Here is a 12,324-nt window from a genome sequence, read left to right as displayed (position 1 = left end):
AGAAAACAAGACATAAATAACAATAAATAATCTCCCAGTCAACAGACTGTTACAAAGTGTATCTGCACCCAAAGGGACTTTGTACAAAAAGAGCCCTGCTCTACGGATTTTTTTGAGCATCCCAGGGTCAGGTCTCATCCTAAATGTGGATGTGGATAGTGATATTTAATCAAAATCAGATGTACAGACAGGTAGTTGCTGTTATCCTCAAGATCAGGCATAAATAATGACAACTAGCTCAGTGGTGCTAATCTTGGAGGTAGGTGGGGAAGAGTTGTGTGGAAATGCGAAAAACAATAGCAACATTCATAATACATAACAGCTTGAAAACTCTACATTTTGCATTCTTTTAAGGGCAATTTTATTTCAGTGACATGGTAGTGCTGTCATTTGTTCCTACTAAAGTGTGGGATTTACTCTGGTTTCACCTGATGCAGTAAATTTAGGAGTCCAAATGTTGTGGGATAATTACAGCCTTTGTAATATTCTAAAGCCTTGGTGTGACCTTACAGGATTTCTTACAGACATTTTTTGCCCAGTCTGGGAAAGATCAAGTGATCTGGCACAGAAATTGTGTTTTTTCCTCTTGGAAATCTTTTGCACTTATCTTGATCGCTTCACAAAGGCTTAACTGTTGGCACATAAGACTTTTCATTAAATGTCTGCTTTAGAAGAGTGCATTATTTGTAATGAAACTCACTCAATACAAAAGCAAAAAGAGAAAACCCCACAATGATAGGTGAAGTCTATCTGACTTTTTGTATTATCAACCAAATGAATCTTTACTTTATAGAGTATTTCTAATAACAAGAACTATCAAAAGTGATTTTCAAATAAATGATAAATTGCATGGACTGCCCAGTTTCAACTTAATTATCATTCTGAGGCTTACAAAAATGTATAATTTGAATTATATATGGAAAAGCATGTTGCCTATTAATTAAATTAAAACCACAAACCTTTACAAAAAAAACTTATCCAATTACATTATGAGTTTTAATGGAGTACATTATGAGGCTTAACTTTTGTGATTTCAGCTGTGTACATGTTGTTTATAAGTGCATTAGGAAATCTAGCCTAAAGTGATTCTGGAAATAGTTCAGATATCTTCCAGACAATGGACCAGACAGCTAAAAATGGAATCCACTGGTTAGCAGGCTTAAATCTCTGCTTTGGTGCATGTTCTTGATTTAAATCTGTACAGTTAACTTGTACATTAACGCTGGAATCCCTGAAGCTTACGAAAATATTCATAATCAACCTTAAATTCCCTCACAACTAGTCAGCAGTGTCTTTGTTTTGCAAATGTATCAGGGAGCAAAAGTAGCAAACAGTTTGTTATCCCACCCCTCACCAAGGCAGCTGAAGTCAAGTCAAACGCAAAAGTCCCTGAGCTGGAAGTAAAGTGTCTAGAATTGTGTAGGGTAAATAATACATCGTTAATTGGAATACAACAATCTTTGTAAATGTAGGATGACAGGAAATGCAAGACAAGAAATTTTGAACACACAACTAAAACAGAAACATTTTTCATGCTATAGTAATAATTGACAAATTGTTGACGTGAAGTGTATAATGAGTGAAGACTGAAGTCCAAATATCAAATAACCACTTTCACCAAAGGGATAACAAAAACAAGTGTGCTTTTATTCAAGAATATAATCGAAGAAGAGGAAATTGTTCAATTTACATTTTACTGGCAACGTGTAAAAACTGAAGCCCAACTATCAACTGATACAAAGTAGACATGTCCTCTTGGCTGGTGCAGAAGTAAAGACTGCTGTCTCATAATCAAGAGGTTGCAGATTCGATCCTGGGTCCTCTTCGCATTTACTGTTTTGAGTAGTGAGTTGCTATTGTTGTTACTATTACAGTATATAATAAAAACATGAATTTGATTTGAGTCTGTAACAGCTGGTGTAAATTTATGGTACTTGTAAAAGTTAGTGCTGAAGGGATAAAAGCAGACACACAGTAATTTCTTCTTGGTGAGCAAACAGAGACCACAGTGTCTATGGTGGATGTTACTTTTCCTCGCACATGGACATTCAGATCAACATGTAATATGAACATTTTTTTTATTCAAGAATCCAAGATTAAAACTGAATTAAAAATTGTTCAAATTAAGTTTTATTCAAGAATAAAACTTAATGAAACAAAAATCGTTCAAATTCAGTTTTATTCAAGAATCTAACAATAAAACTGAACATAAAATCATTCAAATGACATGTTAATATGAATATCCATGTACAAGGAAAAGAAACATCTTTTACAAGTAACATAAATTTACAGAGGATGTTATAGACTCACATGAAATGTATGTTTTTGTTATACAGTAATAATAATAGCAGCTAACTACTCAAAGCACTAAATACAGAAAAGACGATGGATTTGTACCTATTACCTTATCATTACTAAATGGTAGCTTATCCACTGGGCCATCTGTGCAGATCCATAACAGAGCGGCGTTACCACTATAACAAATGGTTGAAAATGAAACTAGCAAACACACAAGTATGTAAACGTCTTATTTTGTACCAACTGACAGATGGGCTTCAGCAACATGTCAATTGAGCAATTTCTTTTTCTACGGTTTTATTCTTGAATAAAAGCGTACTTGTTTTGTTACACCTTTTGTGAAAGTATTTCTTGGATATTTGGGCTTCACACATCCTACACTTCACGTCAAAATTATGTTGTCATTATTATGACATATGAAAACATTTTCTGTTTTAGCCAAGTGTTCAGCATTTCTTGCCTTCCCTTTCCTCTGTCGTTCTATATTTACACAGATCGTTGTAGACACGGAACACACATGAAATGTATGTATTTCAACTCACAGTATTTCATTACCTATATAATTCCTTACAAACATATCGACAGATGATCGCTTCAACATAAGAGTTTAGCTGTGAGGACTGCAGAAGGTCAATGCTTTCATCTGACTGAATTGTTGTGGGGGGTGTAGCAGGCTGCGTTTTGCTAAACTACACATTCACAAAACAAAAGCAGGCTGTTAGCGCAGTGATAAGGAGCTACTAGCTTCTTGGCATATGTCAGGAAAGGATCAGGAACAACCAAAAAAATCATAAGCTTCAGGGATTCTAGTGTTAAAAAACATGTTCATAAACAATTAATAATTGTGTTGGCCACTGTTGCAGCTCCAGTTTCAGTAAAATAATAACTTATCAATTAGGTTTATGTCACTATTCTTCAAAAGAGTGGACAGAAATAATAACTTTCATCACATCATAAAAGATGCTCACCGACACAGCTATGTTAAATGTGAAGTTGAAAAGGTAGTCAGAATAGAAACCGAACAGTAAGTGGCCTTAAATATAACATTCTAAATCTCATAAACTTCCTCAGCACCAGTTCATCGCAGCCCCACTCATTCACATACACACTCATACAATGGCCAGTTTAGAACCAGCAATCACCTTAACACACACACACACATCTTTGCAAGAGAACTTCAAGAGAAAAAGAAAATATACATTAAAAAATGAATAGCTTTAAAATTAAAATCAAATTTTTTACATATCACTCTCCCAATACCAATATCTTAGGGTATGAAACAGAACATCAAACACAAAGACTATGGACTGAAAAAGATCATTTTAAACTGCTTCCTTTCGAACCTTTTTTTTTCAGACATCAGTATTCTTTGAAGTACTTTACTTTAATAAAGAATGTACCTGGTATCTTAATGAATGACCAGCCATGTCGAGGGTTAATGGCCATGACACCTCCAGGACTTTCTGGAAAGAATTCTGGAAGTCTTCCCACTCTGTTAGTTGCAAGCGCTGGATCACCATACAAGAAGCATTGCTTCGCCATGAAATTTCCACCTTCCTTCATTGCCGCCCATTCATACTCAGCACTACGGTCATTACAGTACTGTTCCATTGGGACTGCAGACACCTAAAATGAGTACAAAGTAAAAATGGTCAATGCAAAAATAAGAAGGTTTCAAAAGATGTAGTATATTAATTTGCATTTAAACTGTGACTTTTGGTTTAATTTTCCTTTCTTTTTTTATTGCACTGATGTAAGCTCACCTGGTCCTCAAATTGATCCTTCACTAATGTGTTACCTTTTAATTGGGAATCCATGATAAAACAGTAAAAGTAATAGAAGACTAAACCTGACAAAGGTGTTGTTTTAGTGTAGATTAAATATTTTGAAAAATCTTGAGGACATGGTGTGATGTATGGCTGGCTGTTCATCCCGGCCAATACCCCCACGCCGCCAGGTGGAGCCCACCCTGCAGTATGAAGGTGCCCCGAAGACCAGCAGGGCATCATGGACATTGGAGTCTTTATGCACAGCCCTGCTGGATACCATGGGGGCCACTAGGAGACGTTGCAGGGAGGAACGCCGATTATTTGCCTTACGCCCCGGAAGTACGTCCGAGTCACATGGACAAGGGGAATGACGTGCTTCCGGGGTGAAGAAAAGGACTTTTGATCTGACCTGGAAGTAATAGGAGATCACATGGACTGGGGATTGGAACACTTCCGAGTCAGGGATGATAAAAGGATTGTGGGAGCTCCCAGATGGTGAGCTGAGCTGGGTGGAAAGGGTGGCAACGCGTCTGGGAGTGGAGGAATTGTTTAGTGTGTATTTTGGAGTATTTAATGAGTATTGTGGAGAGGAGGGTGCAGTATAAATAAAGTCTAAATTTGGACTTTTATCTGGTGTCTGGCATCTTGGACAAGGGTTCAAGGGAGTGATAGCAGACCCAATCTGTCACAACGGTTAACTAGTTAAAGGTCTGAGCAGCTACCGAACAAAGCATTGCAAAGGACTGGACAAGTTCAGAATCAAATCCAAGCAAAAAAGCTAAACACACTAAAGCACAATAATGAAAAATAGGCAAGATATCCATAACACAAGATCCAAAAAAAAAAAAAAAACTAAAAGTTTAAAAAGTCAAAGCTAGTTTCGAGGAATGATACTAAGATCATGGAGCTGCTTCAGGCAGTTGATTCCTACTGCTGAGCAATGACATGCATGACATACTGTATTACTTTCAGTTAGATGAGTCAGATGAAGGATCAGCAGTATATTTTCTAGTGAATATTTGTCTTTGACCATCATTCACAAGCTATAGACAATATGAATTATTTCAGACTAGCCACAGTACCTGTCAAAGAAAAGTAATAGAATAATTAAAAATGCTTGCTATCTCCTGCCATATGTAATTTCAGCGCCTTTCCTCTATATTTGTGTTTGTCTGAATATATCTTCTACAGTGCCCCCTCTCTCAAGGACATTCCAGTAAAGCTTCTTTCTCACACTCTGTCATTATTTTGGAGGTGTCTTTCTCACCTCTTGTTCAGTTTTATACTTTCCATCTTTGGAGGCAAATCTATCAGCATGCACCTTTACTCCTCTTTGTGTGTCTCACACTTGTACTTCCCTCTACTGTCACGACACCAAAGCCAAATTGGCCAATCACATTAAAGTCAAACTGATCAATCAGATTGCTTTCAGGGACTGATCACACAAACTTTAGTGTTTTATTATATAGCAGATGTTTAGAACTGAAACAGGCACAATGTTAGAAGGAGCTTAAATCAGTGAGGCAGAAGAGGATAAATTTGAAGCTACACAATTCTAACTTTGCAACCACAAATATTGCTAAATTTAAAAAGACTTTGCCAAATGCTTTCAACCTTTGACAGTCACTTTGACATATTAATAATTAAGGTAAAGGCTGTTAATGAACAACCTTGATAGTTAAGAAGGATGGATCAAACACACCCTTATAAAAGTGAATGATAAGAACAATATATTTTCTAGGACAGGAAATGGTCAGCGAATTAGTTTTTTTCAAATCTATGCTAAATGAAATTTCAAAAGGGTGAATAGGAGTATATTAAAAGTCCGATAAAAGTCAGTTTCCAACTCTTTTTGAGCTGCCAGCACTAAGTGTAAATCCTGCCTTTCTTTAGTGAAAAATAGCAATTCTATGCAGCAAACCTGCCTTCAATGGCACAAAATTTGTTAAAAAAAATCAATGTTGGTACTCCCTTAACAGTAGTAAGCATAGTATAAGTTCTCAATATTGTTTTAATGATTTAATACATGTTATTTATATAGTGTCTTTCCCATGCTTCTTCCATCCATCCATCCTCTTCCGCTTATCCGAGATCAGGTCGCAGGGGCAGCAGGTGAGCAGAGATGCCCAGACTTCCCTCTCCCCAGCCACTTCTTCTAGCTCTTCCGGGAGAATCCCGAGGCGTTCCCAGGCCAGCCGGGAGACATTGTCCCTTCAGCGTGTCCTGGGTCTTTCCCCGGGACCTCCTCCTGGCTAGACGTGCCCGGAACACCTAACCAGGGAGGCGTCCAGGAGGCATCCTGATCAGATGCCCGAGCCACCTCATCTGACTCCTCCAGAGGAGCAGCAGCTCTACTCTGAGCCCCTCCCGGATGACTGAGCTTCTCACCATATCTTTAAGGGAAAGCCCAAACACCCTGCGGAGGAAACACATTTCAGACGCTTGTATTCTCAATCTTGTTCTTTCGGTCACTACACACAGCTCATTACCATAGGTGAGGGTAGAAACGTAGAACGACTGGTAAATTGAGAGCTTTGCCTTACGGCTCAGCTTCTTTTTCACCACAACAGACCAATGTAGAGCCCGCATCACTGCGGACGCCGCACTGATCTGCCTGTCGATCTCCTGCTCCATTCTTCCCTCACTCGTGAGCAAGACCCCGAGATACTTAAACTCCTCCACTTGGAGCAGGATCTCGCTCCCAACCCTGAGAGGGCACTCAGCCCTTTTCCAGCTGAGGACCATGATCTTGGATTTGGAGGTGCTGATTCCTATCCCAGCCGCTTCACACTCGGCTGCGAACCAGTCCAGAGAGAGCTGAAGATCACGGCCTGATGAAGCAAACCGGACAACATCATCTGCAAAAAGCAGTGATCATTCCTGAGCCCACCAAACCAGACCCCCTCAACGCTCTGGCTGTACCTAGAAATTCTGTCCATAAAAGTTATGAACAGAATCGGTGACAAACGGCAGCCCTGGTGGAGTCCAACTCTCACTGGAAACAGGTTCGACTTACTGCCGACAATGTGGACCAAGCTCTGACACCAGTTCTACAGGGACCGAACAGCCCTTATCAGGGGAGGTTTACTGAACCGCTCTTTATCTCATCCCTCACCTAGGACCAGTTTGCCTTGGGTGACCCTACCAGGGGCATAAAGCCCCGGACAACAGAGCTCCTAGGATCATTGGGACACGCAAACCCCTCCACCACAATAAGGTGGCGGTTCGAGGAGGGGTTGAGCATTTCAAGAAACATTTCATACTATTATTGTTTTAATTACTTTTACTTATCACTGTTTGTCTTTAGGATAACTTTGGAACACTTCATTAGTCTTTGTTTACCAAAGTAGAAGACAACGACCCAAGAGTCTATCTTCTGCATTTAATGGCCACTCCAGAGAGCATTAGCACAGGTCCCTCTGGTGGAATGTCTTCAGTACTTTGAGGCATCCCTTGTTCTTTGCCTATGTTTCACCTTACATAGTTAATAATAAACTGCAACAGTAACACAGAAAGTATGTTTTTTTTTTCTCCTGATGTCTCAAGATTACAAAAATGTTTTTCCTTAAGTGATCAAAAGCTCAACCATCACATTTTATGTAACTCATGGATTTTTCTCTCTATATGTTTTCCCATTGAAACAAACAACATCCAAGATAAATAAAGTGGTCAATGTTCAATGGGGATAGAATAAAAAGTTGAAGGTTGTCTGAAATTGTTTATGTATTTAAAATTTGATAAATTAACCACACTCAAGTTGGAAATATGTTTTTATCAGTTATGGAAGGTTACCACCCTCTTGTCATCATGAAGATGTTAATGACATACACACAGTTTAGGACACTGTATGCTGTATAATCACATATACACACTATCTGCATGAGAGAAGACTTAATTACATGTGTAGATTAAAAAAGTACCTTCTGTACATCTCTGTATTTGATCTCATTATGACTACAGCCATTTCCTGGTCACGAATCCCATAGTAGCAGTATTCATTATGCATCATCCGGCAAACCATCTGCTTCAAAGTTATTCTGCCAAATTCTGGTGAGTTACTCAAAAAATTAAAAAGTAGCACACATATGCTAGGCTTTCAGAAACAGTTCTCTGGTTGGGAATGAAGCAGACTCCGTATGGAATTGAGTCTGGTACATTAATACAAAAATCCAAGCAGACAATAAAGCCTATATTAGATTAGAAATTTGTGCAAAAAAATCTTTAAACCATTTTTAAAAACTAGTTTAATTTAATGTAGAACATAAACAGCAAAAAGCTTAGACAAAAACTGATACCCACTTGATTCTAAAACATCATATTACTGACAAGAAATAACTGTGATGATGTTTAATCAGCATTTCTTTAAAGTAATACATCTTTGGTTCAGTTTGCGACTTATGACAAAACTGGTTTCATCATTTCTGTCAGGATGTAAACCAATTGAAATGACTGAAATCCCTGTCATCACAACTCCCCAACAAACATAATCAAAGTTCACGCTTCTGCAGGAGGTCAGAGAAGAATGACTAGACTGGTTCAAGCTAATAGAAAGGCAACAGTAAATCAAATAACTACTCTTTACAAATGAGGTGTGCAGAAGAGGTGTGCACAACATATCAAACCTTGAAGCAGATAGGCTACAGCAGCAGGAGACCACACCGGGATGCCACTACTATTAGCTAAGAACAGGCAAAAGAGGCTACAATTCACATAGGCTCACCAAAATTGGACAATATAAACTTGGAAAAATGTTGCCTGGTCTAATGAGTCTTGATTTCTGCTGCGACATTAAGATGGTAGGGTGTACCCATCTACTGATGTCTAATTCCAGCAGGATAACATGCCATGTTACAAAGCTCAAATCATCTCAAACTGGTTTCTTGAACATGGCACTGAGTTCATTGAACACAAGTGGCTTCCACAGTCACCAGACCTCAATCCAGCAGAGCATCTCTAGGATAAGGTGGAATGAAAGATTTACATTATGGATGTGTAGCTGACAAATCTGTAGGAACTGTGTAATCCTATCATGTCAATATGGACCAAAATCCTTGAGGAATGTTTCCAGCACCTTTTTCAATCTATGCCACAAAGAATTACGGCAGTTCTGAAGACAAAAGGAGGCCCAACACGGTACTAGCAAGGTGGACCTAATAAAGTGGCCGGTGAATGTATGTGACAACTGTGTAACACTGTAGAAGAGATTATATTGAAAAACATTAGAAGGTCGGTACTTCCAGGTACTCACCCTGCAAATAGTTTATGTCATACTTTTTGATTTTCTGCATATTTATTAACATTGATGTGTTTTCAATATTAAAAAATATATATTTTTTCTTATGCTAAGAAATTATTGTGCACAGCCATTTTAAGATCTCTCCAGAGATGTTCAATCGGATTCAAGTCTGGGCTCTGGTTGGGCCACTCAAGGACATTCACAGAGTTGTCTTGAAGCCACTCCTTTGATATCTTGGCTATGTGCTTAGGGTCGTTGTCCTGCTGAAAGATGAACCGTCGCCCCAGTCTGAGGTCAAGAGCGCTCAGGAACAGGTTTTCATCCAGGATGTCTCTGTACATTACTGCAGTCATCTTTCCCTTTATCCTGACTAGTCTCGCAGTTTCTGACGCTGAAAAACATCCCCATAGCATGATGCTGCCACCACTATGCTTCACTGTAGGGATGGTATTGGCCTGGTGATGAGTGGTGCCTGGTTTCCTCCAAACGTGACGCCTGACATTCACACCAAAGAGTTCAATCTTTCTCTCATTAGACCAAAGAATTTTGTTTCTACCATATAGGCCTGATTAGTGGATTGCTGGAGAGATGGTTATCCTTCTGGAAGGTTCTCCTCTCGCCACAGAGGACCTCTGGAGCTCTGACAGTGTGACTATCAGGTTCTTGGTCACCTCCCTGACTAAAGCCCTTCTCCCCAATCGCTCAGTTTAGATGGCCAGCCAGCTCTAGGAAGAGTCCTGGTGGTTTCGAACTTCTTCCACTTACGGATGATGGAGGCCACTGTGCTCATTGGGACCTTCAAAGCAGCAGTCATTTTTCTGTAATCTTCCCCAGATTTGTGCCTCAAGACAATCCTGTCTCAGAGGTCTACAGACAATTCCTTTGACTTCATGCTTGGTTTGTGCTCTGACATGAACTGTCAACTGTGGGACCTTCTATAGACAGGTGTGTGCCTTTCCAAATCATGTCCAATCAACTGAATTTACCACAGGTGGACTCCAATTAAGATGCAGAAACATCTCAAGGATGATCAGGGGAAACAGGATGCACCTGAGCTCGATTTTGAGCTTCATGGCAAAGGCTGTGAATACTTATGTACATGTGATTTCTCAGTTTTTTTATTTTTAATAAATCTGCAAAAACCTCAAGTAAAGTTTTTCCACGTTGTCATTATGGGGTGTTGTGTGTAGAATTCTGAGGAAAAAAAATTAATTTCATCCATTTTGGAATAAGGCTGTAACATAACAAAATGTGGAAAAAGTGATGCGCTGTGAATACTTTCCGGATGCACTGTACATGCTGTATAATTTTGGGCATATACTACAATGACAAAGTGAAGATTTTTTTTATACTGACAGGAAAATAAAAAAAATAAGGCAAAGGCTTTAGTTATAGAGCACCCAAATGTGGAATAATCTACCAGCCAATATAATAAATGTTAACTGCATTTCACTTTTATTTAAGAATGAGGTCTGTTTAGTTTAACTGCTGTTGTTCATGCTGCCTTTTTAATAATTATGCCAAATATTGTGACTGGCTATTACTGTGTCTTTCCCATTATGTCTCACTTCTCCATGTCTGCAATGGCAATTGATTTTGGTGTCATTCCATCCAAGTGTATTTCTGTGGGCCTGGGAACATGATCTGAAAGTAGATGTGCTACTTTACTTTAGCATGAGTGACAGGCCAAGCATATTCCAGTAAAATCAAAATACTAGTAGGTCATGCTGTAGTAGTTTTTGTCACTTGTGGGAAGAGAACCAGCAACCTTCTGGTTTAGAATCTTTAGCAACCTCACCACATTGCCAGCTTCAACATAATTTCAGGCTGGTGGAAGCAAATACTGGATGTGATTATTATACTCTATATTTTCAACTGCAAGGAGCGTTGTTAGAGTGTAACATATTCTGCTAGAAGGCTAATTTATTCCTGAAGCAAATAGTACACAAAATATTTAATCGTGGATGGCTGTACACATTAGTAATTTATGTAAAATTTCTACCTCCTCTACACACTTGCTTGTAATGGTCAAACTGCGAAGAATATAAAAATATTGGCTTTAGAAAACATACTGCAGTTCTTTGCAATAGTCATTATAGTTAAACAGCACAGATGACATAAATTTGGTATTTAATGTGGAAAATTAAATGTGTGATACATGACTGTTATTTTCAAGCAAGTTTATTATCTTATAGAACGGAATCAGAGACAAAGATAAGGTCCATAAACAAACCATGCATTTCCTTATGCTTAACATAAATATTTACTTATCTGGGCATTAAGGGTAAAATGTTGCAGACGCCTTTGCCTTAGGTGGACAGTTTAGGAGAATTACTGCGTCTTACATCAGTACTGAGATGTTTAAGTCAAAATGGAAATGTTTTGATTGGAGATGAAAGTGAGCTAAAACTACAAAGTACCACTTTTTATTCTGGATTTTTGAGTTCATGTGTACATTAAATTAAAAATAACCTGACTTGTTTTTTTCCCTTCCCTCCATTTTAGGAGTGTAATAACTGCATCCCGCTAAAATCCAAAAAATTCATCAAACCTTTGACTTTATTTCTTTTGAGGTGATTTTACTAATTATTTTCAGTTGCCATTTGTTTAGGACGGGTTACGATTTCAGTCTGTGTTTTTGCAAGTGGCACGCAAGCTTAGTTGGACACAAATCAGAAGAAGTTCTACTTTTTTCTGCTTGAGCTCTTTGGTTTAATTAGCAGTGTGTTTTTTGAGTCTTTGTCCTTGCCTACCTGGATGCCACTCTGATGGTTCAGTTATTAGTTACATCAATAAAGATGAATTGGTCAGTTTCAGAGGAAGACATTTATGCCCAAGCCAGGACATGACATTCATCTTCTTTCACAGATGAATTGTGAAAGACTGTGTGCAGTTTCTTTTGTTTGTCACAACTTCATTTGGTCGAGGTTTATCTTTGTCTTATATGCTCATGACACTTAAATTACAGAACTCCACTAGTATGTCTGCTTACTTTTTACCAACTTCTAATCTGTTGTCACT

The 12,324-nt window shown here is 38.5% G+C and overlaps 1 protein-coding gene across 2 annotated transcripts in view; it reads right to left on the bottom strand.

Moving 5' to 3' along the window:
• The window catches only part of ino80 (INO80 complex ATPase subunit), a 182,991-nt gene that overhangs the window by 77,833 nt on the left and 92,834 nt on the right, over nt 1–12,324 (bottom strand). For both annotated transcript variants that reach the window (XM_039741457.1, XM_039741458.1), the window contains exon 26: nt 3,699–3,924. In XM_039741457.1, coding sequence (XP_039597391.1) covers nt 3,699–3,924 — 226 coding nt within the window. The remainder of the gene's footprint in view (nt 1–3,698; nt 3,925–12,324) is intronic.

Source organism: Polypterus senegalus, chromosome 18 (genome assembly GCF_016835505.1).
Source record: "Polypterus senegalus isolate Bchr_013 chromosome 18, ASM1683550v1, whole genome shotgun sequence".
Taxonomy (NCBI): domain Eukaryota; kingdom Metazoa; phylum Chordata; class Cladistia; order Polypteriformes; family Polypteridae; genus Polypterus; species Polypterus senegalus.
Note: the sequence above shows the minus strand (reverse complement) of the source record. Positions and strands in the feature narration are given on the sequence as shown.